The 27,261-nt window shown below is 49.1% G+C and overlaps 1 protein-coding gene across 1 annotated transcript in view; it reads right to left on the reverse strand.

Annotated features, from left to right (window-relative positions):
- The window catches only part of Parm1 (prostate androgen-regulated mucin-like protein 1), an 80,367-nt gene that overhangs the window by 13,632 nt on the left and 39,474 nt on the right, over window positions 1–27,261 (reverse strand). Inside the window, exon 2 of the mRNA XM_063245228.1 lies at window positions 14,054–14,806. Within this exon, the coding sequence (XP_063101298.1) occupies window positions 14,054–14,806 (753 nt within the window). The remainder of the gene's footprint in view (window positions 1–14,053; window positions 14,807–27,261) is intronic.

The following is a 27,261-nucleotide window of genomic DNA, read 5'->3' on the forward strand; positions in this document are numbered from 1 at the left end:
ATAGGTCAAACAGAGACAGCCAGAGCTCAGACCCTCCGGGAAAGCCTCTCCTCCTGCTTCCAAAGGCAGCTCTGAGCTCCTTAGTCTCCAAACTGTGCTGAAATTAGAACAACTCAGAGTTCATGAAGGCCTCAGCACAGCTCCCCCAAAGAGCTGGTGGAGAAGAGCTCTGACCACAAGGCAAGGTGCCAGGAGCATTTTAAGATGAGAAAAGATGTGGTTTTTGCAATTAAGAGCAGTTCAAACCTGGCCTTTTATTTATTCCTTTCCTTAAGAGAGCAGGAAAGTAGCTGAGTTGCCTGTCTGAACCTTTTTCTTTCTCGGAGGGCAGTGAGGAAATCTTAGGTCTGATCTTTTCCGGTTTCTCGCTAGCTCTAAGCCGTTGGGCCTCTCTCAGCTCTGAAGCGCCAGGCTTATTTATACATTTCTTTCTAAAGATAAACGAAGCCGGTTCCCCAGCTCAAGTGCTGTTCTTTTTTCAGTTGTCGTTGAGACAATGACAGAGTGGCCACCACATGACTGTGGCTGTCCAGCTCTGGGTGTGACCTGCTGCTTGCATGACCAGAGTGGGACAGGTGCCTGGGGACAGCGGGGTGAGACGCCCCGAGGGCTGGTGCTGCCTGACCTGAGACCCCAAGGTGGGAGGTGGCACACTCTTGAACCCCTAGGTCTGTACTAGTTACCCTGCTGCCGAGGCTTCTATCAGAGCACTAGCCTGGGAGTCAGCTCTCCTGGCCTCCACGTTGGCCAGCTCTGCTCCACATGAGGCCCTGTGTGACCTGAGCTTTTCTTCTCCTACAGCCACTGTGGCTCGAATGCGCCTGCAGTTTGACGCTGGGAGGGATCCAACATGGGGGCTTTGAGCTTTGAGTCGGTGAGGGAGTTGCTGGGGTAATGTGAGCACAACCTCAGGGAGCTGGAAAGCTTTGTCTCCTCCTTGTGAAAACAAATACCACTTCCCCGAGTCTTGTTTAAATGACCCTGGAATTCCCCTGGTCCTCCCACTTGCCCGCTGCTAGGGCAGAAGGAGGGCCCAGGCCCAGTCAGTCTGGTAGGTGGCGAAGAGCTCAGGGATGGGCAAAAGGATGAGTCAGGGAACTCCTCTGCGGGTGGGTGAGGCCAAGGCACAGGAAGACCCACCGTGCCAGCACCTTGGTCTCACCCAGGGGCTCTTGAGGATCCACATGCCAGGGCCTCCCTGAGTTCTGCACCTCCCCAAAGTCTCTTCCCAGGGTGCCTTTTGGCCACTGCCGTCCTGGCCCAGGACAGGAGTAAAGGAGTCAAGGACAACAGAGCTGTTAACCTCTCACGGGAGGCTGCCATGGCTGGCACTGCCCCAAAAGGACTTTCCCCTCTGGTCTCATTGACTTCCCTTCATGAGAAGGGCGGCTGCCTCCCACTTTACAAGGAGGAAGCCAAGGCCTGGGAGGCCAGGCCTTGACCGAAGCTTTACTCTAGGAAATGACTGGGCCAGCTGCTGAGTGCGGGACCATGGCACCCAGGCTTCGGACTCTTAATCACCTTTAGTCCCTTTCTCAGCCACACACTTCTGTTCCTCTCACTGCGCACCAGCACCTGTGAGAAGCCTTCCCGACCCTGGGCAGGTGACAGTGCCATGATGTCCCGGGGCTTCTGTGCCTCTCCTGCCAGTCACTGTGCCTTTGCTTCCCGGCTCCCTGGGTGGATCCCAGTCATAGCACCCTGCCTCTGCCCTCGTGTGTGTGCTCTCAGCTCCGGGCACAGTCTCTAGCCCACAGTGGGTACCTGGCTCTTTTAATAAATGTTGAATGAATATATGTGATATTGGGGGAAAATGATACTGGAAGTTTCTGGCCCTGATCGCTGTACTGAGAGCGCTCTGGAGCAACAGGCTTCCTGCCTGTGCATCTGAGAATTCCAGATTTTGCATGAGAGCAACTCCTACCATTGGGTCTGTGGTCCCCCCATCCCCAGACTGTGGCTGTCCATAGCTGGCTGGAGGAAAACTTCAGGAATAATGAACAGTCAGGTGATGTTTGTGAAGCAGCACAGTGACCTCTCAAAAGCACTTGTTCCTGGTCAGATAGGGGCTCTGCCCTTGTCTACAAGATCCTTTTTGAGCGCAACCTTCTCCAGCAATTGTCACTGATGAGGCCGTGCATCTTCTGTTTCTAGGTGTTTCTCTGCTTCATGCAGCACAGTTAGGAACTTTACACTAGCATGTGCCTGATGCTGATGGCTCCAGCCATGGGGAGAGACGCTGTCCGCCTGCTCTCCAGATCGGAGTCCTTAAAAGCCAGTAACACTGAAGTATGCTTCTCTGTTCATCAAGGTCCCAAACAACTGATTCATAAACTAACCCTGATGTCTTCTGAAGTGTAGCCATGTTTTAATTGAATGCTATTAGCAGTTACAATGCAAGAAAAAAGAGGACATTCTTTCTTAGAGCGTATAACTTGCATGCAAACGTAAAAACACAAGTGTTTCTAATCAACACAGCCTGGGCCTGTCTCCCTGAGTTAGTCTTCTTCCCTACCACTATTTCCTAAGGTCTTTAAGGCATTAAATCATTCTTAGTCATCTGTTCTCGCAGAGGGGGCAGGCAAACTGCCTGAAAATGAGCCTTGGGTCATAACAAGCAGAATCTCTGCCTCAGGGTTCCTCGAGCCTCTGAAGCTCAGTGGGGAGCAGAGTTGGGCTTGGCTGTTTGGGGAAGGACCTATTTCTGTGCTTTTCTGCAGCAGGTCATTTACTGCACGTGGGGGCTTGGTGGAGGTAAGAAGGAGGTGTCTGCATGGGACAGGCGCCTGTTCCCTATCTCTCCTTCCTACAGGGTGGGGGGCACATCCACTGTGTTTCCAGGATGCTGGAGCACAGTTGTGAAGCTAATGCCAACCATGCGGGCACAGTTCTCAGTTACCATGGTTTCAACCCTTCTTTGCTTCACTTACTATCTTTTCCAGCACAAAGAAGAACCTTTTCTCACTTGGAACTTAACAACCCATGTAGGTCTTCTGATGTCTGTTATGTCTGTTCCACTGCACATCTGTAATGTGAACTGCTCAGCATGTTTCCAAAGACAGCAGACCATGTTCCCCTTCCCTTTTTGCCCTCCACATGGGAACCAGCTGAGGGCTGCCCAGCAACTCGGGTTCAGGGCAGGAGTGTTGTCCTCATCCTGTGATAAAAACACGTTCCCTGCATAAGAAGCAAGCCCTCTGTGTGAACCAGTGCCATGCATGGGCCACCACCACCAGGAGGACAGCCAGACTGCAGCCCCTTCCTGAGTGTGGGCTGGCAAACAAGAAGAGCCAACCACTCACCCAACCCCCTAAACAACCAGCTGATCCAGAGAAACACAGGCTGTGATGATAGCTATGGAGGTGAAATGCAGTTGGATGCCTGTGGTGTTTGGTGTTTCACTGACATTGCAGGTCTAGGGCCAGTGGTCTGATCACAGGTTCAGAGGATATCGGTATACAGTGTGGCACCTAAGGGGATCTCCTTCTGAGGGTGGCAGGCGTTGTTAAATCCCCATTATCTTGTTTGGAAGTCTTGTATCATTTTCATTCGTTTGTTGGGCTGGGTTTTATTCGGTTTTATTTGATTTTATTATATCTGATGGCATGGGCAGCTATTTCAAAGATAACAAGATATATTATGGTAGCCATTTTGGATTTCCTATTGTCTTGTTTTGAAGTCTGTATTGCACTCATTGTTGTATTTTTAGTGGTTCTATTCTGTTCTGTTTTGTTTGATTTTTACTATGTCTAAAGGTATCTGCAGCTATTTCGAAGATGCATTGTGGTAACCATTGTTGATTTCCTATTGTTTTGAAGTCCTGTGTCACACTGGTTTGTTTTGATCAGCTTTGCTCTGTTTTATTTTGCTTGGTTTTATTGTTTTTAAAGTTTAAAGAGTTAAAGTGAATTTATAGAGAACCAGGGGCAATACGCATGATTCTGGTCTGTGGCCATGCCAAAGACATCTATCCAGTGAGGGAAGGGTGCCCTACCTCTGCAGAAAAGCCAGGTTCGCATCTATTTGCAAGTTCAATATTCCTAATCTGCAAAAATGGCTGCTGTTTGAATTCTTCTTTCTATGGTTTGTAATCCTTATAGTCCAAGAGCTAATAAAACTATTAGCATGTGCTATGAAAAAATGTGTTCCTGGACCTGATCATAAAGGCGAGGTTGGGGATCTCAGCTCCTAAACCATCTCTTTGCAGAGTGGGGGAAATAAAAGGAAATGTTCAGAGCCTGCTGTTTCTCTCTATGAACAGGGGAATGGTTTCTTTTCTTCCTGTCTCTCCAGTATTTAAAGATGAAAACTTTTTGTTGATAAAACAATGTTGAGGGGAGAAATTAGCTAGAGAAACAGATTTCTGGCTACCATTCACTTGGAAGGGGAAGGCCCAATCCCTTGAGAGCTCAGCACCCATGACCTTTCACACTACCACTCCCTGGAGTCAGAGGACACAGGAAGAAGGAAGGGCAGAGTTCCTAGGGCCAAAAGAGTCAGAGCTCTGTTTGCCAAGCAAAGTGCACTGTGTGTGTTTACTGTTTGCATTATGGAATCTGGGTGGGGACCAGAGAATTAGTTTCAAGTCATCTGTCCTAACACTTTGGCTGCAGGTGAGGACATTAGTGTAACACTGCAGTGCCAAGGACTGAGAGATCTCAGAACCTTAGAGAAGTCCAGTCTTGCCCCTGTGTGATCAATCAGGCCACAGGAGCCTGCTTTTGCATACTGTAATTACCCAGAATTTCTCCCACACTCAGGTCCTTAATGCTTTAAGCTCAAAACACTGGGAAGAAAAGTAATTTCCAAACTCTGGGTGCAAATTTGGGGAAGAGTCCAATTTCTGGGTCTGATTGGGCCACTTTTGGAGCAGGTGAGGCTTGGGCTTAATCCAGTAGCAAAGCTTTATTTCCTGAGCTCCTCATGGTAGCTTTCTGCCAGCTAGAAATCTCTAGTTGCTTGGACTCTTTCACCCTCTCCTTTGGATTTCTGGAGTTTTCTGAAAGTGTTACTGTTTCAGATGTGAACATAGTTATTTTTTTCCTTCACGCTTCTTGGATTATCTGTTTCAGGATTGTGCTGTAGGCAGGCACTTAAATTGAATGTTACTGCCTAGAATTCATAGTAAGTATCCCACTGGGAGTCTTAAAGTATTTTGCAAGCATTCTAACTTCTCAAATACGAAGACCAAAGTCTGGAATTTAAACTCTTGCTGGTACCCACATTGAGGATTCAGACCCCTATTATCATAACAGTTCACATTTTAGAGTTCATTTATTTAATCCTAATCAGAGTCCTGTAGAAGAGGTATAGTCGTCCTATAGGTATAGGACTCTAATTTTATAGGTAAGGAAATTTTGACACCCAGCGATTAAAAAATTTGCCCCCAAGTCTCCTGCTTGGCAAACAGCACTGATGAGATTTGAATCAGGCAGACTTATACCCAAACTTGTGTGAATATTCTTGCCTTCCCAGAGCCTGCATTTGGGATGACGCTACTATTTCTTCCAATGGAAATATGATAAAATGTTTTGCATTGGCTACTCTCATGAGATTTACTGAGATTTTAGAGTATTAACATAAGTTCACTGTCATATTTCCTGTGGTCTATCCCTTGAAAGGATGGGTCTGACTGCAAAAGCAAGCCACTGTTAAACGAAATGCTTTTCTTTCCTGGGACCCGAGAGACAAAGCACGCTGAGAACAGTGTTGTTTAGCGTCCATTATGTACCTTCCTAACTCCTGCCTCAGCACGTGGGATAGGCGCTCTGGGGCCTTCACTGATAAGATGACGGGCTGGTGCTGACCTACTTCATGTCTCTGGCTGCGTGTTTTGTTACTCAGAAACTTGCTCTTTTGAGCTGGAGGTCACCACAAAAGTTCTGTCTGATACGGAACTAGGCGCCTTCCACTTGGCTTTCCAGTGGATTCACTAACCTCCGCCCTGCTCAGGAGCTGAGCCTCACTTTTGAAGTGAAGCATTTCCAAAACCACTTGAGTCATTAGCAGGTGGTGAAAGTATTTGGAACAGAAAAAAAATAAAGAAAGAAAGGACTGGTTCTTAGGGGACAGAAACTCTGTATGTAATAAAAGGCAACATCTGGACAATTCCAGTATATGATGGTGCTGTCTTCCTCCAGCCAACAGTGTAGCAGTAAACAGCTGAGTTTTGACCTTGATATATATTTCAAAGGGCATTTTTGAAATATTTCAAAATATATTGAGATTTACGTAGTACAAGTAAGTGAAAGGAGAAACATTGGAAGCAGAAAGGATTCCAAGAAACTGTTAACTAAAGTAAAATATGACCGTTGCCAGGTGCTCCTGAAAGTGGTTTACTTGGTTTTTAATAAGCTTTAGGGTTTAGCTTTGGTGTGAGGAACTGGGCACAGAAGGAGTGTTGTGAGTGAGGGTTAGAGCCCTGACGGTGGTAGCACAAAGCCCATGCCAAAGCCATGCGGGCCCATCCTGCTGGAATCCCAGGTGCAGCGGCCTTGAGTGCAGGGACAAAATCCAGAGTCAGGGAGGGAAGCCGCAAGATGTCCCCAGTGGTGACAGGGCCACAGTGTCTCTGCATGCACAGGGCAGGGTGCTGCTCAGCTCAGCTCATGCTAAATTCAAAGCTTGGGATTTGCAAAAGTGGAAATCTATGTGGCTTTATAATCTAAAATTGGTATTTAGTCTCTCAGAACTAAATCTGATTGGTTCATCCATTCATTGAACATTGGTTGAATACCAAGGTACCGATACTCATTGAATATCGGTTGAATCGAGGTTCTGGGCAGACATCTGTGAGCCAGCGTGGACAACACCTGCCACCCTGAACCACAGGAAGCTGTAGAGGGCCTGGGCACTGCAGGGCAGGTTGATACAGCCTGGAAAGGAGGAACACCACCGAGTTGGTGTGTGGTTTGTAACGGGGACGCCCCAGTGGAGCCAGGCCCCTCAGAAACTTCTGAGTAGGTGCTATTTGGCTGAGTTCCGAAAGTGAAGGAGGCAGCCAGCTGGGATGCAATGCTCATAGAAGGCCTCAGACACAGCTTCTGATGGGCTAGGGTCCCAAGTCAGGGTGAGACAGGGGCTTTGTGGGCTGAGAGTAGGTGGGTGGGAATGGTGGTTGCTGGGAGCAAAGGGCAGGGCTGTGGGTGACCCAGGGTGTTGTGGAGGCCCCCAAAATGGAAGGGATTTGGGATATTGCCCTAAAATCAGGGAGGCACCCTGCAGGGCCCAAAGGAGGATGCTTATGGGTCACATGTGACCTGGTCAGGCTTGTGTCCAACCCTACTGCAATCGTGGAGAGGGAGACCAGGGCAGGTAGAAGGCTGCTGCTGAGGTTATGGGACTCTGACCACCAAGAAGTCAGAGGAGAAGTGGATGAGGTCAGGAGCTTGCTGCTAACAGTGCTCTGTGGTGTGGAGAGGAGAAGGATGCAGGATAGAGAGGACTGGAGAGGCAGCAGTGCTGGGTAGTGAGAGGCTGGGCCTGGAAGTCACCGGGATCTGATGTTTGTAAAGGGCTTTCTGTACCTCCCATGTGTTCTCAGAGAACAGGATTGAGAAATCGCTAACATTCTGTTACATGGCATTTCACACCTATTTTTAAATATTAAATCAGTGTGTAACTTTTTAACCAATTTTTAATGCTTTTAAAGTATGATGGTCATGAACCCACAGTAATACACATTTTTTACTTTTACTTTTTTACTTTTACACTTTTTACACTTTTCTAAGTGTTTTTTTAAGAACCATTGTTTCTTCTTCCCTATCAGTTAATTCTGTTCTGCATATGTACATTTATCCTAAGGGACACAGATGTCTTGAGGGTCGGACAGTCCGTTCCAGGCCACAAGATGTCTAGATGTCTGTGAGGCTCAGGGCCCCTTAGTTAAGGATATTTATTAGGACAGTTCATACTGAATACATTCTGGAGCTCAGACCAGCAATTTAAGTTCAAAGGATTTTGCCAATTTCCACAATTGGATGTCTTTCGCTTTTTAGTGGAAAACATAGGGCACCCTAAGACCAGCAGACACGCAGATCCTATAGACGAGAGAAACCCACCAAGGAGCGGCTGATTTTAGAGTATGCAGGGCAGGAGCAGAGGGCCTTTGAGTCTAACTTGGTTTGTGGTTTCAGCTCGCCCTACCAGCTTTTACGGAGTCTCAAAACTGCATGGTGCTATTCCATTTCCTTCGGGAATAAAAACATTTAGTCTGCACAGAACCCACACATGTACTCTAATTTAATAACCCAAGCCGACCCTCATCTAACACATCATTGCCTTTCTTTAAAAGCCAAATAAAAATGGTAAGATGAAAATCAATCAAAACCCATTTCTTCTGTGTAGCTGGTTCCAGCTGGCTGCCACCACCACCTGCTTCTCCTCCCACTGGGGAGTCCTGTCCCTCAGCCCAGCTGTGACTCGAGCCCGTTGGTTAATCTCTCTAGACCCTCTTTGTTATATACACCACTGAGTTCACCCCACTGGAAGATGCTGGGTATAGTGAGGAGCTCACTTTTCCAGGAAGCTGCCGAAAGGTATAATATGCTTGTTTACACACAGCACTAGTGTAATAAACAATGGTCACAGTGCAGTGTGGTCAGAGGACCTCAAGGATCGCCTCTTCTGTATTCAGTTCATCACTAAGTGCCCTTACAGTTCTAGTGGTTATGTAACATACCTGGTCTCTGACAGTGATGAACCAGAAGCTAGAGGGAAACTCACACACGTTTCCAGTCCTGACCTATCTGAGCCTTGCCACAAATCCCTCCTGCCAGGTCACCTGCACAAAGCATGATTCTCAGACAGTGTTTCCCTGACCCAAAGCTGTGCATGACTGAGGACTGCCAGGGCAGGTCATGATCTTATCCTGCTCCTGGGTCTTGTGACACGTGTGCTGGTACCTTCCTTCCTTATCCATCTGTAATGGCCCCTAGCACCTGCAAGGGATTGGTCAAACCATGTCCAGCCCTGACATTTAAAGTCCATGAGGCATGACTGTATTGCTTGCGGCTTTGTCCCTAGGACTTGGTCTGACGCCTGGTTCACAGCAAGAGCTCAACGAATGTTGGCTGAAGATGGAGGGAATCCTTCACTAGGGTGAGAATAACAACGGCGATGAGGGTCACTGCCAAGTAAAGCAGTGACAGCAGACACGGCAGAACAACAGCCACGGCCATTGTTCAGTGAACAATGAACCCTTCATAATCTGCCATGGCTGCTGTTCCTGTCCCAGGTGACTGAAGAGAAGGTGCAGACCTGGAGAGAGGAAGGGACTTCCCCGGTGCTGCTGACCACCTTGTTGCTGGTCTGTTGAGCAGACATTACTGATAGCTGCCACCTGTCAGGTTGTCTCCCCGCTGTGAGCAAGGTCGCTTGGTCCCCAAAGTTTACAGTCAAGGCCCAGTAAGCAGACACTCATCTAATGAACAAGGTGAAGTCCAGAAATGAAAGCTAAAGCAGTGTGAAGAGCTGCTATTTCAGAGAGGGGCGTGGATTGAAGAGGACTGGGGAGATGACAGTGAAAGAGTCCTGACAGTGAAGAAGAATGGTCCTTAAAGCACAGGAGGAGAATATTGCAGCAGGGGAGACAGGAAGTTCAAAGGCCCTGAGGCTGGAGAATTCTGCATCTTTTGCCAGTGTGTGAGAGGGGGAAGCTGGTGAGAGCAGAGAAGTATATGGGATCGGGGTATGCTGAGCGCTGGGGTGTGGTGCAGAGCTGGCCTTCCCCTGACTCAGAGGGGCAGCATTAGAGTGTTAGGGCCCAGGCCAGAGTCAGTTCTGAGCTTTATAAAAAATAATAATAGGTATTATGGAACCCGGTTATCTAATCAGCAAGCAATCAATATAGATGATCAGTCTGTGTTCCTATTTAGTGAAGCCTTCCAACCCCAGTGTGTTTTTTGATCACAGAACAACTCCGTTTGGTCCCTGTGCCTGCTCCTGGCCCCTGTGCTGGCCGCCAGGTTTTTGTCTGATGGACCTGGAGGACAGTGAACAGGTCACTGTACTCTGACCTCTTCGGCCCATAGGAGAGGACTGGGACGATTCTGTACCTTTGGGAAAAATTAGGGTCATGGAGCATTTGATCCTGAGCTCTTTGTGGAGGAGCAAACAGCTGGGTGGGTCACCCCCGGGCTGCAGAGTCCAGGATGGAGGTAGATTTGAGCTGAAGGCCTGAATGCCCTTGAGGGCATTTGCTGGTGAGGGTGTGGTGAGCAGGTACCACCCAAGGGAACACAGAGAGGGGATGGAGGGGAGACCAGACTGGAGCTGGTGGTGGAGATGTAGAGTGTGAGAGAGACATGGAAGACCAGGGTCACCTCAGCGCTCTTGTTGAGGATGCAGAGGAGAGAGGGTGAGAGGCTGAGTGTGGGGCTGCATGACAGGAAGTGTGTGGGGCCCGGGAGAGTTAGTGAGAAGAGAGGCACGTTGGTCAACAGCTGGATGTACACATTCTCAACCCACAAAACCAAACAGGGACAGAAGTTTACTTCTCAGTATCAAAGCACCAGACTGTGACCCCCTGGGAGGCTGTGGGATCCAAGGCAGAGGCCCTGGATGGGAGAGGGGGAGCCAGAGTGACCTTGCAGTCCAGTGGCTGAGGTGAGCCCAAGAGCTGCTCCTGACCTAGTTCAGAATTATTGTCTGGGGACAAAACTTAGGTGCTTGTTGAGCAGATAAGCCTGGTATTATAGAAATAAGCACCATGTACGCACTCAGAACAAGACAAACAGAAGCGGGCTTCAGCCCTGCCACTTCTAAAGGTAGCAGAAAAACGGCCGAGCAGAAAAATACCCTGAAGTTATCACTACCCCAGGCTGTCACAGCCTGGCCTGCTGGTGGACAAGGAGCAGCACCACTGGTGGTGAGAGGGGACAGGAGCGTGGGTAGGGACCTGGCTCTGCTGTGACCTTGAGCAGGGCTCTTCGTACTTTGAGCACAGCACTGCCTTGCCTTGAGATGAGCACCGTATCACGAGGACCAGAGCCTTCCAGATGGCACATCAGACTGGGGCGTGGTGTCCAGAGGGGCTTCGGCTGGCTGTGCCCTTTCTCTCTGCCTGAGCCACAGTCACAGAGCACAGGGCTCATGCTTTGCCTTGCACAGAGGTCCCACAGGTGCACAGCAATCACTTCCCAACTGAATGGAGCATGCTGGGTGCCTGCCTGCTGGCTTGCGATGGAAACCTTGCCTGCTCCCTCCAGCCTGCTACACCCAGCTTTCTCTTGGTCTCCAAGCTCTCTTCGTCCCTTTGCTTTGAGCACCTTCTGTGTGCAGCATTCCCTAGAGAGGTGATAGTGAAACTTTTGGAACTTCTATGACAACAGCTAGCCATAGGTTTGCCATTGCTTTCCTGGAGCTACGCAGGCTCCGTTCATGACTCTGTCCCTAAGTTTGTGCCTGTTGATCCTGCTGGCCTAGAGCTGCAGAATCCAAGCATGTGGTCTAAAAAGAAACTAAAATACTGGAACAGAACAGTTGGAAAATGCAGCTTCGGGCTGGGGCACCTGTAGAAAGCAGTAGCTGTGTCAAATAATGGCAGTTCAAGTGTGCTAAACTCAGATTTGTGTGTGGGAATATCAATATCCCATAATGTCCAGGGATCCTGGAGAGCCAGGATGCAGAGGACATCAGTTGGAAAATGGAAAAGATGGCGGTGGTCAGGGTTTGAACTAGGAAGGGGAGAAGCAGGGGAGCCTGCACTTGGATGGCCCCTCTGCTAGGGACAGATTTGTAAGTGACCAACTACATGCCATGGGTGTGGCTTCCATTCTGCGGGGTCGGGGTGAAGTGGGGCAGATACACAGATGAGGACCCCTACAGGCAGTGGCAGGAGCTTGCTGATGGCCCTGGAGACTGGGCATCCTCCTGTGTCTCTGCAGCACTGCCCTCTCGCTCTCCCTGTCCCTCCAGCTGGCCGTCCAGGCTCTGACCTGCAGGTGTGGTGCAGCATCGAGGGCTTGCCCTTCCTTCTCGCATCTGACTCTGGTTGGAGTGAACACCAGCCAGCTATTAGTTCTTAGTGCCTTTTTCCCAGTTTGAGGGTCTCTTGCTTTTGCTGGGGTCCTCACTTGATGCCCTGAGCCTTTTGAAGTGTGAGTTTACAATTCTTTGGGATTCTTGGCTTCCTGTGTCACAGTCTTCTGTACCAAAATTTGTTAGCTTTATTTCCGTTTCTTCCGAACTCTGTGTCTTGCATGTTTCCACCACAGGAGTGCCCACCTTTTGGGAAGTGGGTTTCTCCTGAAGGGCAGCTGGTCCTGCAGCACCAGCTTGTCATGCAGGATCTTTCCGGGGCGTCTGGTTAGTCCACGCTGGTCACAGGGCCCCCCGGGGCAGTCTGCAGCCCATCTCCCCTGAACCACCTCTCTCCTCACCTGTTTCCTGGCTGCGTCTCAGCAGCTGGCCACAGGCTTCTTGAGCACCCTTTCCTACCCGGTATGCTAAAGTGTACAGTTTCACCTCCACATCTGAGCCATGGCTTCAGAAAAGAAGCTAACTACCTCTGCACTATCACTTATAAGATTGCCAAATAAAGAGAAAGGCCATACCCACTTCACAGGAATTCTGGGAGTGTCCAAACAAGTGTTTCACCCTGTAAGGTTTATTGTCTTTCCTATGAAAGACATCACAGCCATAAAGTACAACTGTTTTCTCATACACACAGCTCCTGACTTCTAGGAAGTAAACGTTCCTTTAAAACACCAAGCAGATGAAGCAGGAACAATATGAAGCAGGTTATGTGTCATCCCATAACCTCCACAAGGACATTACATGGTGGGAACTATTCGGTCCCATGTCACAGAGAAAACCAGGTGCAGAGGGAGATGGAGGATGCGGCTGGTCCTGGGTCAGAGCTGTGACCTGGGGAGCTGCCCCAAGCCCACAGGGCTAAGACTTGTGCAACCCAGGCTCACTCATTCACAGTCCCCGTGATGTGAGTTGATGACAGGCTGAGGTAGCAACTGGCCACAAGGAATGACCTCCATGTGGAAACTGTGATGTGACCAAAACTCAAGTTTTCCAGCAAATAAATACATGAAAAAATGCTCAGCAGCAGCACTGGTCATCCAAGAGATGCAAATTCAAACAACACTGAGATTCCACCTCACCCCAGAAAGAATGGCTAGTATTAAGAAACCAACCAACAACAAATGCTGCAAAGGCTGTGGGGGAAAAGGAATTCTCCTGCACTGCTTGTGGGAGTGCAGACTGGGGCAACCTCTATGGAAATAAGTGTGGAGATTTCTCAGAAAGCTAGGATTGGAGGTCCCATTTGACCCAGCTATTCCCCTTCTGTTTATCTTCTCAAAAGAATGAAAAACATACCGTAGTGATATATGTGCACCCATGTTTATAACAGCATACTTTGTAATAGCTAAATCCTGGAAGCAACTCACCTGTCCATCAACTGTGGAATAGATAAAAACGATGTCATATTTTTATACAATGGAGTACTACTCAGCCATAAAGAAGGACAAACTTGAAATTTTTATAGGTAAATGGATGCAATTTCAGACCATACTCATACATGAAATAAATCAGACTCATGTGTAAACATTGTATTATCTCTTGGTGTGAGAAACTGAAAGAGTAAATAAGGTCTGAAATGTACAACATATTTTGTGAAATGGAAAGAAATCATTAAAAGGGGAGAAGGAACTAGGACAGGGGAAATAGGAAAAGAAGGATAGGCAAAGAGAGAAAAAAAATGCAGGTTATACTACTAGTGTCACAGAAAGGGAAGGTGTGTGCTAACATCAACTGGAGAAATTTTATACCCATGTCTTGTACTCTGAGTGAAGATTATAAGATAATAATGTGCAATGCCCTATTGTTATTCTACTATCATCTTGTTATGAAATTTTGTTTTACCTTTCCTGCATTAAAAAAAATAAATAAAACCCATGTTTGCATTCTTGTGGAAATGCTGTGAGCTACAACCACTCAGGTGCTGAGCTCCACAGTTTGCACCTAAGTGCAAGTGGCAGTGAGAGCCAACCCTCAGTGTGTCTTGGGACCACGTTCCCAGGCCGGGCGGAACACTCACCTGAGCTCAGCGCGTGCCCCACCTCCTGCATGATCAGGAGCGGAGTGGTAGTCTCAGGCCCACAGACACCTTTGCCAGGCTGATCGGCTTGGGCTGTGTTCTCCTCCGTCCCTGGCTCCGCCGTGGTGTGGAGGGGAGCAGTGTGGCTGGAGCTGGGCTTCTCTGCTGGGGATGCTGGTGCTGTGGGAGCAGTGTGGCTGGGGCTGGGCTTCTCTGCTGGGGATGCTGGTGCTGTGGGAGCCGCCGGCTGGTGGGTGCTGAGCACTTGGGAACTGTTGTCGGAGTGGACAGAGGCAGAAGGAGCTGGAGGTGGTGAAGTTGACAGGGTTGACAGGGATGAGGAAGATGAGGATACATTCTGTGGAGGTAAGGGTGTGGGGGATTGCCACCCTGCAGCTGGCACGCTGGCCCCAGAACCACCCAAACTGTGCTCCTCAGGTGTGAGGGCAGAGGGGACACCCCCAGCTGTTGAGGAGAGTCCAGGGTTTGAGGGCTCGGGCTCGGTGATCTCCTGGTTGGGGACTGAACTGGTGAGTGCCTCTTCTGTGGGTTCAGAGGAAGCATTCTTGGGGAGCACTGTCAGTGAGGCTGCCGGGGTGACTGAGAGTCCCAAGGTGTCCTGAGTGCTGTTGGTCAGGGGCACTGTGAGGCCAGCAGGGCTCGTTGGTGCAGTGCTGGTCCCGAGAGTGGCCGGGGAGGTGGCTTTGGCTGGAAGAGGAAGAGTTGAGGTCGGCCCGCTCTGTGCTCTCAGCCCTGTGAAGGAGGCAGCACAAGGGTTAGTAGAGGAACCCACAGAGCAGAGGGTGGCAGAAGCAGGTGACAGCCAGCCACTGTCTCATGGTAGTGTCACAGAGAGTCACATTTTGCACTATGCCCTCTCCGATTGTGAAGGTGATGTTTACAGCACGTTCTTCCCACCAACTGCTCTGCTCTTGCTTGGCAAGAGCCAGGAAGAGCAGTTTGTGGGCCAGCAGCTCAAGCCTGGCCGGACTGAACTCTCCGTGTCTGTCTGTTTGCACTAGTGTCCCGAGAAGGACCTGGCATCCTGGGCTTCAGATCTCAGCTCCATGGCGCCTATGGGGCTGCAGAATGGCACATGACTGGTGGCATGTGTGGTGACTAACACATGTGCTGTATCCACAGGGAAGCACGGTCCTGCCCAATGCCTGCTACACCAGGGAGTGAGAGGCTGGCTGCTCCCTGTCCCCTCTGCTCGAGCACAGAAGCTGGGCAACAGCTGAGATGCACGCATGTGTGAACCCATTTCCTATGCAGCAGGATGGGAGTGTCCCAGAAAGAAAGCCAGGAGGAGGAACCCCAGGTTTGGAAATATTTTCTGAGACAGAAATCCTGTTCTCTGAAGTTCTAACTTGGGGGTTTTATGATCATATTATTTTGCCAAAGATGCTCATTCATATTTTTAAAAATGTAGGGTGATTTTACTTTTTCTCCCTTCCTTTATCCATTAGGTCTTACTAATTCATTCATTGTTTAACAAATGGCTCTCTGACTGGTCGTCTGGAGGTATGGGACTCAAGAGCACACTTCTGGAGGAATACACCCTGTATACCCCTTCTCCTTCCCCCACTGGCTTTCTCAACTCAGCAAATGGGACCCCTATCCACCAAGAGGCTTGCTAACCACTGAGCTGCCCTCCATGCATCTGAGTCCCTTGTACCCCATGTCAAATCCTTTGGAGCCAAGAGGGTACCTGGAAATTATAACCCCCATCACTCTGCACATCTGAGCCTACAACCGTCCACCTGGATGGTGGCAGGGGTCCCTGCATGTCACAGACTACAGAGTGTTTTCATGGCAGAACAGGCCATGTTCCTCACTTCCTGGAGCACTTCTAGGGTGTCCTGCTGTACTCAAAGCAAACCCCAGAGCTCCCCTGGAGCTCTCATCATTCTTATGGGTCTCTCCTGTGTCACCTCATCTTCAGAGAAGACTTCCTAGATGATCTCAATCAAAGCCATTTCCATGCCAGCTCTTTGTCTATTTTTTCAAAGGCTAAAATTACTATGGTAAAATCCACATAACCAACAGTTACGATTTTCAACATTTCACACATACAGTTCAGCAACATGACAACTGTTCACTTTGTTATGGGAATCATCACCACCACACATCCCTAGAACTTTCTGTTTCCTCAACCTGCTTACTCTGTTCTTCTGCAATGTGTCGGACTGAGGAGCTGACGGAGAGCTATGCTCAGACTCCATCCTCTGCTCAACGTTTGGATTCTCACAAAAACAAGTGATTTTATTTTATTTCAAAGAAGTTCACTAGGGGATGGAGGTATAGCTTAGTGGTAGAGCACTTGTCTTGCCTGGCATGCATGAGGCCCTGGGTTCCATTATCCAACACTGAAGAAAAAGTGGGGCTTAAAAGGAGTTGGTTAAGACCATGGACTACAAGACAGCTCCTTTCTTTCCTTGTAAATGGGAAGATAGACTTTCCAGTATAAGCCCCCTGATATTTATGCTCATGTGGGTTTTTTGTAGTTGCCGTTTTGTTTTGTAGCTTTAGATGAACAAAGGTCAAGAAATCCTTGACACATGGGCAAAACAACAAAGGAGTCAAATATTATTAAAACACTGGATCTCTGTATGTGACCATTGCAGCTGTGTTCCTGCAGCTCCCACAGCTGGGTAAGGATTCAGACCAGAAAAAATGGCAATGCTTGGTGTGCCTCTGTTTGGTAATGCTCCATCTGAAGCATCTCTGGACATGGGAGCTAAAGAAGGAATTGCCAAAAGAGCATCAGTTTGTTCATTCAATTATTGAGCAGCTTCTATGTCCATGGGGCCATGGCTTTGGCTTCAGACAGTTCAATCTCTAGCAGAACAGAAATGATATCTAATGTCCTCTAATTTGATGTGAAAGTTTCATAAAAGTAAGTCCAAGGTGCAGGGGACACTCTGAGAAAAGATTAAAAATTCTGCCAGCGGACCATAGAATATAAGAGATACACAAATGTCATCTCCACATGACATTTAGGAAACTCACGAAAGAAACAGCATGTGAGTTGTTTCTGGAAAGATAAGAATGTATCCAACGCTGTTTGAGATCAGCATGCAGTGCCATTTGCAGCAGTGACGAAAGCTCCTCTGTCGAAATTGTTATGATGCTAAACATGGGTCCTCTAAGAGCTGGCATTGAGGCTGGGAACGTTCATTTCCTTGTTAATTCTTAGTAATATTTTTATGTTTCTACCCTGCCTGCTGTCAGTGAAGACTGAAAGTGCCATTTCCCATGGCCACATGACTGGAAGCACCATTTCCTCTACAGGAAAGCTCAGCCGAGCTCTGCTCCCCACCAACCAAGAATGCACAGTACTGAGTGGCCTTGCTGGTGGCCTCCCTTTGGCAGGCTGAGGGAGACACAGCGAGCTCTCTGCTGTCTCCTGTGAGGACACTGATCCTTCCTGAGGTCCCACTCTGGCCACCTCCTCCAACCCTAGCTACTTCCTGAAGTCCCCTTCTCCATGTGCCCCACACTGAGGGCCAAAGCCTTGGCATCACCATTGCTAGGCCACCCCAGGAAGCAAGGCTTCTGCTCTCCCCTGTGAACACCAAACTGAATCAGTCTAACAGGGAAAGGTGTACACTTTCCTAAGATTTCAAAGAAATTTCAGTGTAGAGGTGGCCTCAGTAATGTGCAAAACTACAAATGAGAGAACAGAAATAGAGAGGGGAGAGCATGGGACACATCCTCGGGTGTCTATGTGGCTGGTACAGCCGACAGAGGGCTGCTCTGAGGAAAAGCAGATGCTTGTTGGGTAGAAACTATTTGCTTCTAAGTACACTGTCCTCTGGGGGACTGTAGAATCACTGTTTACATTGTGGCTGTTTGAAGAGGTTGTGTTTAGCTTGAGTCCCAGTCCTTGTTTTGTTAAGAGGAGGGACTGGGGGCAGCGGACTGGGACAGCAGAACAGCCCTCCAAGCTGGGACCTTGCTGGAGAGAGCACGGTCAGAGGCGCCCAAGCTCTGTCTCCTTTCCCTAGATGCCAGGAGCAGCACCAGGACCAGCACCCATGCCCCTTGTGGCCTGCTTACCTGGGTCACTCATTGTCCTGAGTTAAACCCTTGGCTTTGTCTTTCTCTGCCTTCTCCTCTCAAGAACCAGGGAAATCATGTGACAGTGTTTTGACAAATTTGGTGAAACTTGATCGAAAGGCACCTAGCCCTTTCCTACCATCAGGCCAAATACAAGTGTAGCCCGCGATCTTTGCATAGGCCCTGGGGCCAAACAGGCTTGTGGTCAGGTGGTTGTGGACAAGGACTCCACACTGTATCCACCACCATGTGAGCTCCTGCAGAGGCCAGTGGATGCACACACACACATATACACACACGTAAACACTCACCACACATAAATACACAAGCACACACATGCAGACACACATATTCTTAGTGAGTGTGTAAGCTGAGAGTGTAGACCAAGCACCCTACACGCATCGCGTCTTCTAGCCATCGCCTGACGTCAGGCTGCGGCCTCTTTACTCCATTCCTGACACGGTCAGACAGAACCTCCACAAGACTACGCCCCTTCCTGAGCTCTCAGAGCTGACCTACCACCCAGTGGAGCCAGAACCCCGGACAGTCCTCCCGGTCTGAGACCTTAGTATCTGCTCCACCGCAATTCAATGGGAAGCACAAGGATGGCTGAGTTGGGCCCAGGTTTGCAATGCCGTCAACCCTTGGTTTTCCTGCCTCTGTGTGAGCCTCTAGAATGATCTTACTGGAAAGGTCCTTTCTTCCCTCAATCCTGTCACAGGCTCCTTAACGTCTTCTGCTAATCCTGAATTCTGGGGCACAGCACAGGGCATCTAGCATGAAGCACTGAGGTCCTGAGACACCCTGGGCCCATGGCCTCCCTGCCTGCTCCTTCTGCTCTTCCTGCCCTGACCCTTCCTCCTAGATGCCCTTGCTAGTGCCACACTGAGGAGCACAGAGCCTCGCACCCTAGGGAAACAGTGGCACGCCACCAGTGACCTCGGTGACGAGGGCCATGTCTCATCTTCGGGGTTCCAGTGCCCGGACCAGACAGAGTACTCAGGAAATACTGAGGAAAACCCTGGATTTTCTACCCCTTGGAAAACAGAAATCTTTCCTCCTTTTCATGCGGGCTGAGGCAAAGGAGAAGCATCCTCCTTTTGCCTTGTCTATACATTGCGTTAAAAAGATCACCTACCATGAAAAATTGGACAGGTGACAAAAGAGCCTTTTGTTATTTTTACTTGAATGTTTTTTTGGAGACAGCAGGGATTTCTTCTTCACATGCGTGACAGACCTGACTCCAAGCTCTTGGGGTGCTGAGATTTGTCATTTGGCCCAGACACAGGCTCCTCTCAATGTCTGCATGAGATGGGCTGGACATTGGGAGGAGACAGCATGAGGGAAACCAGATCCGTAGGGATGTCTCTTTTTCAGCATCTGAGCTGATCTCAGTGTTCTCTGAAGCCACACTCCCGGGGGCACCCAACACCCCAGAAGGTCTGCCTGACATGGGAAAGTCACTGTCACTTCAAGTGTGGTGTTTGAAAGCTGTCATATGTGAGAACAGAACATGGGTCCCCTAAGTTCCAGGCTGTGTGAGAAAAAGACCTGTGTGAAGCAGAAAAGCCATGGTCTCCTGTGTGTTTGCTTATGGAAATGTGATACAATTCAGTGCAAAAACAGGAAAGAGTTTCTGTCCTCCAGCCTCTGAGTCGGCACTCATAGACCTGGTGCCCTGACTCGGTCTCTCCATCTGTAATGTCAGGGCTGATGGTACTGCCAGGACTTCTCTGCTATCCGGTCAGAAATGCTCTTCAGAAATAACATCTGTGGTCTTAGAATTTGGTGCTTCCAGGTGGCAAAAGGCCACTTGCACTTTATTTTTCTCAGCAGTAATATTTGTCTTTATCACTTGAAACCCCCAAACTCATTTGCCAGAGGCAGGCGGGCTGGTGGTGGTGGATGGGCCTGGTAGAGGCTGTTAGGCAAGGGCTGGAAAGATGCCTGGGGCATGGAGGGCACCATCTGGAGGTTGCTCAGGGATGAGCAGAGTGGAGAGGAAGGGTGAGATCATATTAGGCCCAAGGGCTCTGTGAGGACTCTCTGTGGGTGCCTGAACCACATTCAGGGTAGGGGCTTTTCTAGGGGATGGAGCTGTACCTTCTGACACTTCTTGGGAGGCTTCATGCTACCATCCATGGGCTGCAGGGCAAGGGTGCACACAAAGCTCCCCAAAGATGGTAACTAAAGATGAAGCTGTCAGATATGAAGAAGGACCCATGGAGGGGCCGGGACTCCAGCCAGGGCCCTGGTGCCCCCTCTCTAGAGTCCCTCTAGTGACCTTGAGCCTAACAGGGCCAGAAATCTGCTGGGACAGTGCAGCCCATCGCTGGGTGTGCACCCCCCAAACCCAGGAAGGAGCCAGGCCTGGATGCCTGGACCCCTTCACTGGCTGTTTCTTCAGTCACCTCTTCTGCAGTGTTCATTTCACTGGCCAGATTTTCAGACACTCCCAGGGAGAGAAGGCAGGTGACACGGGGTGGTTTTGCCAGGAATGGACTTCTAGCAGGGACAGCCACTCCATTCCTGAAGGCGGAGACTGGGCTCCTCCTATCTCCCCCATGCCAGCAGGCTGTGCCCTCTAGGCTGAGTGTCCCATCACTCTCCAGTTTGCTCAGCAGTTTGCCTAAACTAAGAACACAAAACAAACAACCAAAGTACCTTGCATGGGACTGAATATAAAGGAACCCTTGCATTTGGGTATCTGTAAAATGCAGGATTCTATTGCCTGGCTGAGAGACAAACAACCAGAATCTAACTAAGACTATGAACTAGCAACACTCCTTTTCCAGGTCTGTACCAACCAAGCCCGCCATGCAGTGTTAGTTGCCTCCAAAGACCTGGCCCCTCGCCTCATGGCCCATGCACTTGTGTCCACTGATTTCCTCCATTTCCTCAGCTCAACCAATGGATGCACTGTGACTCTGGCAGCTACCCGCAGCTCTGTGCACGGCAGTCCTTGGGTCCTGACCTCTGGAAGGGCAGCTCTGAGTGCCCCGTGGACATACCCTGACATGACTGCTGGTGGCTCTTCAGGCACTGTGGCCCCACAGGACAGCTTCTATGGAGCCTTAGAGCTTCTTCTCCCTGCTGGTCTCATGTCTGTGACCATCACTTTGCAGCCAGCGCATGTAGGGTGTGGTGGGCTTTCTGGAAATACTGAGCATGTGATATAGAGGTGTCTCCTCCGGGAGGGACAGGGCGGTGGGAGCTAAGAGAAGAGGGGTGATCCGAAACATTCGTGCACCCACTTCTATCTCAGCCACCATTTACTCCTAAGTGTTTACACCAGGGATCAGTTACCATGAGTCCCCCAACAAGTTGAGACCCCCATCCCCATCCTGCCCCCAGAAAGGTTCCACCATGTCCTGTCCAGCATGACTGTCTGAGGTCACGCCTGCTCTGACCTCCGTCACTTTGATCCCTCTTGTGGGTGGACATGACACCAACAGAATCACACAGTGTGTACTAATCCATGTCCAGATCCGCCCACGCACTGTGGACTCACTCGTCGGGTGTGTAATATTAACTAATTTTTTTCACCGCTGAGCTGTGCAGTGTGGGCAGCCAAATTTTCTTTATGCATTCTGGTAATGACAGACATCAGAGCTGTTTTGTAGTTTACAGCTATAACAAATAAAGCTCCTTGCTTCCTCGTTTAACAATTTCTTTGTGGTGCATGATATGCCCATTTCTGGGCAATTTATAAGTAGTAAGTCATTAATCTTCATGAAAGAGGCCAGTGTAGGTATTATTAGTATCCCTCACTTTTACAAGAATGCAAACCAAGGTTTGTCAGAGTTAAGTAACTCTCCAGAATATGCAGTAGACAGTGGTACCCCTGGGGTTCAAGCAGGGGGTGAATGGGAAGCAGTGGTGGGGAAGCAGAGAAGATGGCCCTTGCCAACAACCAGACCCTGCTTCAGTATTTTTAGGTTGGTCGCCTGCCTTATCAGTGCTGGGAGGGCCCTGGAGGATACTCACTAGAATGGCATCCTACAGCATGTGGACCTGGTAAGCATCACTTAGCAGTTTGCTTTGCTGAAAACTCAACTGGACTATGTTTGGGTTTAGGTTGGCAACTGAGCCTGCAGTGCCCGCTGTGATCAGGGTGCCTGCTGTTGCTGTCTCACTGACACGGAACAGGTCCAGGGAGCCATCTCTGTCTTTCAACCCATGTTATTTCCACTGATTGCGGGCTCAGCTGTGTTCCTGCTGGGCTATGCTGGTACTTCATGCCTCCGCACTTGGCCTTCCTGAGCAGATGCCTCTGTACTGGACCACCACACCCCTTTCTTCACCCGGACTATCGTGTCACACATGCTAGAGGAATGGGGCTAAACAAGTAGGCAGAGGGATGGATAAGCAAGTAGGTAAAATACCTGTATGAACTGTTCATCAGTTATGGTTTGTATCCCTCGGTTCTCTGTCTCTTGAGCTGTCTCCAACGATAATGGTCTGTGGCTCCTCAGGGAGGTCCTCATTGGAGGAGACTCTGAAGTCTCTGGCTTTGTGGGTCCCAAGGCTGTGCTGCGCAGAAGAGCTGGTCTGCTCTCAGAAATCTGGTTCCCTTGGCAGTCAACCCTCTTTCCCACTGGGACCCTCAGTACAGCACTTGGCCTCCCTGTCTTGAGGGGTCACAGTGGAGGCTGGAGGTTGGGGCCTCAGGCATGCTGCACGCCAGATCTCAGCTTCTCCCTAGACTCCTGTGTTTTAACTTCTCAGGGAAGTTTTCCCTGGGATTCTCTGTTTAAGAGCATCCCAGGGAAGCAGGAGCCCTGCACCATTCTTTCCCTGAGTGACAATGGAACTCATCCACTGAGAGGTTACAGGGTCTGGTGCACACCTGTAGTTCACACAGAGTGGTGGGCAGCATCAAGAGAATGCAGGTCGTGTCTTATTTCCAGGTTAGGTGAGCTATGGTTTGAATGTGGCCCTTAAAGCTCACAAATTGGAAACCTTTCCCCATGGGAACTGAGTGATGGACTAAAACTGCCATCTCAGGAGTGAGTTAGTAGTCACAGGAACCTAAGACAGGGCAACAGGGGGAAGGGCACCCACCCACAAGCTGACACCTGACACGATGACATCATCTCTGTGCATCGAATCAATGGGAAGAGCACTATCTATATGTAACCCTCCATTAGAATCTGGTGCTGCTCACAGGACCAGTCAGAAAAGATCCTTTGCAATCCTTCATTTGCATGTGAGGAGAGGCAATCAAAAGGTGCTGTTCCTGATCATTCATCTACACGACAGGAAGCCAAGCCAGCCTCTCCACTGTTTACCTGTGGTGCAATGCTAAGTGAGCAACAGGACAGAGGTCCTGAATGCCTTATTTGCATGAAAGAGAGATAGTCTAGGAATTGTAGACAAAAGATGTCTTCTGCTCTCGCCTTTTCCACCTTCAATAAATACACATCCTTCCTAAGTTTTCTGTGTGTCTTGTCTAGTTCTTTGTTCAGGACACCAGAAACCTAGAAGGAAACCCATTTGGCTGTCCACCTGGCGTCAGGTGGACTCCTCACCAAAGGATACATCTGGCCCCCTTCCTCTCATGTCCCCATCTGCACACACACTCACCTGGCCTCTACCACACCATATCCACCGTGGGTGATGTGGCCAGATGCTCTCCCCAGCACCAGTCCCTTGATTGTCCCCATGTCAGATCTGTTAGACATGAACCTCTGCTCTTTGTAAATTTCCCAGTCTGTAGCATTGTGGAATAGCAGCACAGAACAGATGACAGGAAAATGTCGTTAAGGTAATGTATTATGTTGGTAGGAAAGATTCCTTTCTGCAAAAACATGGCCCGCAATGAACTAAATCAGCATGTTTTATGAAAGAGATTTGTGGGTAATGAATTTTAACCAAATCCTTTCAGTGGCAAGAGGAGCTGGCTGTGTGAAGAAACTCCATGACAAACCCTCACTTAATGTGCTAAATCACCTTCCAGATTGTCACTAGGGGAGGAAGCCTTCAGACTTTCACCTTGCCTACAATTCTGGACTCCCTTATACTTTTGGTTTCTAATGGTTCACTGCCCAGAAAGACCAGCACATCTTGTCTTCCTTGTGGAGTTTGCCTCATGGCTTAAAATAACATAAATCTGGGTGTGCACAAACCAGCCTTTGACTGCTACTGTCCTTGGTGCCTCTGCAAGACCAGCAGTGGGGCCACCTCCGCTAGTGACACTGTCAGCCAGCTCGACAAGGGAGGTGCCACAGGGACTGTTACCAGAGCACAGCATGTTCTGATGGAATCGTCAGGACCCATTAAAATGCCACTCCGCAGCCACTGCTGACAGATGCAATGAAACACATCAGCTTGGGTGGACAGAATGCGGCAACTCGTGGTTGAGTTGCTGAAGCTTTAGAAAAGCTGGCTCTGTGGATAGCTCAGCTCAAAGAACAATTTTCCTTTTGCTGTACTTACTTAGAATAAATTTATAAGCATTGTTGCTTAGGAAAAAATTATTCAAAGAATAATTCCTTCCACTTCAAACCTTATGAGTTGCTTCTTGAATATATTTCTATGCTCATTCTGGCACTGTTGGGTTATGCAGTGATGCCCCAAATACACACAGACTTGAGGCAGTCGGCTCTACCATGTGGTTTCACTTTGCAGGTGATTCCTAAATCTAAATATCATGCCTGTGTCCTCTCCTGGACTCCAGACCTCCACCTTCAAGTGCCCTTTGGCTGTTATCCACAAAGTCAGTAAGTCTGCCACCTGGTCCATTGCTCCTCCTCAAACTATCTCCCTTATTTCCATCATCAAACTTCTCCCACTTTCAAGTTCTAGTCTGAAGTCCTGCAGTGCCAGAGACGAAGCTGAGTTTGGACCAGATCTATGCCACCGTGTTAGTTGTCCTTCTGGTCATTTTGCAAGGAGAACCTTATTCCTCCTGCAAGGAAGATTCCTATTTCTCTGTATGCATGGAAACTATGGAAGAAATCCACCATCTGCAGTGGAGTGAAATGTCACCTTGGTAGGAAAGATTCCTTTCTGCAAAAACACGGCCCATAATGAACTAAATCAGCATGTGGAATCATGCTTTATGAAAGAGGTATCATGGGTAATGAATTTTAATCAAATCCCCAGGACATCTCTCACACATATTCTTTCATGAACATCAGACGGGAAGGATTTGTCTGCCTAGCCAGACATGCAAATTCCTTTCCTAGCCACCCAGAGGGAAATGAGTGGGGCAGAGAAGCCCGTATGTCATTTGGCAGGGACCATCTGCCAGCCAGGCTATCGATACACCTTAACACGGGCTCAGAGGCTGTGTTCAGTGTGAGGGATTCACATCCTGCCCTGAAAGCACTTCCTGTAAGTTAAGCCTCTGCAGGCCACAGTGGGGTATTAAGGCTTGGAACAATGGTCAGGCCGTAATTGCATTTGCAAGTCTCCTTTCAGAAAAATCTACCTTTTACCAAGTCTTTGTCAAATAATGATGTACCAAACAGAAAATTACTTTTTGCAAGACCAGAAAAAGCATTTCTGTTTGTGCGGAACTGAATTGAGAGAAGATTTGGCTGGGATCTGTGAAACTCACTCTTTAATTCCCTGTCTAAGGAAGAGGCAGGAGGACACGGAAGATGCAAGAAAATTTCCTGAAAGCTGCAGAGAAAGTGAATTCTTCTTCTATGTGTGGCTGCACACATGGCCTCAAAGAAGAGTTCGCCTTCTAATACTGCGACTTCTCCCTGTAATGGAGCAACCATCAGTCTGAGCACTGCTGAGCATGGGAGGAGGAAAACTTTTCTGAAACAAAAGTGGTGCCACCCACAGGAAGGCACAAGTCTGAATCTCCAGCATCTTTCTCTACTCTTGGATACTCTCTTTTTTTTTTTTTTTTTTTTTGGTCTTTTTTGTTTTTATCGGTACCAGGAATTGAACTCACGACTGCCTGCTTGCAAGGCAGGCGCTTATGCCGCTGAGCTAAATCCCCAGCCTACCCTTGGATACTCTCAGAGTATCCAAAAGAAGTCACCGCTCAGGTTAGGTGTGGCATGAGTTGAGGTTAGTTTGTGAAGAGCACGGCTGTACAAGGGGTACTGTACAAGGGCTGTACAGTATTTCTAAGTCGAAAGGGATTATGTGCAAACCCTGGCATGGGAGAGTGAAATCTTCTGTATGGAATCTAGAGTGCAAAGTGGGTGAGAACAAGAGGCAATGCTAGAAAACCTGCAGACCAGGTCCAGGCCCTTGCAGGACACACATGTGCTCCGTGCCTTTGGTGGGCAGGGTGGTGAGATCAGCTCTCTGCTTGTGGAGGGCCACTTGGGTTAGCAGAGAGGACTGGCGGAAGGACACTAGCCCTGGAGATGGGCTCAAGCAGAGGGATGAGGTTGTGACCTGGGATAAGGCAACAGTCGCAAAGAAAAGTAGATGGCTTCAGCTTTCATGGGCTCCGTCACTAATGGCACTGCTAGCGGCTATGCCAACGCCCGTGTCCTGCAGATGCTGGCAGGGTGCAGGGCATACTCTGGACTCTGCAGCCATACTGTGCCATGGAAACCCAACTTTGTCCTGGAGGTTGCCCCCTGGGTCCAGGGACAACCATCGAGTCTCTTGGTGCCTTTGCTTCTTCCAGTGTGAAATACAACTGATGATGGTTCACATCCCCTAGTAAATACACAGTAAACAGAGTTCATACGTGCAGGAATTTAGCCGGTAAGGAGCAGCCCACACCTGCTGCTTATGGAGGTGTGTTTGGGACTGTGCCTCAGTTTCTTTTCCTCACAGGCTCATCACATGTCCCATCTCCCCACTGTGTTTTCCCCAGTACCTTTCCTACCTTGCTCTTCTCCTCATTTTACTCTGTGTGTGACCTCTAGGCTAATCTGCAAGACAGCTCTCACCACATCACCCTCCTTTTCCAGATGGTTTAAACCCCAGATCCTTAATCCAGCGTCCCCTACCTTCCTTACCCTGATCTTACTTCATCTTCTCTAGTTCCCAGTACAGTGATGCTTCAAAGTGTGTCTTTTTAGCTCCCAAGAATTCACATTTGCTTGTTGTGGTCTGAAGTGAGTTACCCACCTCTGGGAGGGCATCTCTGGGCTGTGATACTTCCCCAGTACCTGAGCACCAGGAAATGACGGGTCCTATGAGGTCATCCTCTTAGGATTGAT

This window comes from Cavia porcellus, unplaced genomic scaffold, assembly GCF_034190915.1.
Source record: "Cavia porcellus strain 051 isolate PalLab524CR breed Dunkin Hartley unplaced genomic scaffold, mCavPor4.1 scaffold_2, whole genome shotgun sequence".
Taxonomy (NCBI): domain Eukaryota; kingdom Metazoa; phylum Chordata; class Mammalia; order Rodentia; family Caviidae; genus Cavia; species Cavia porcellus.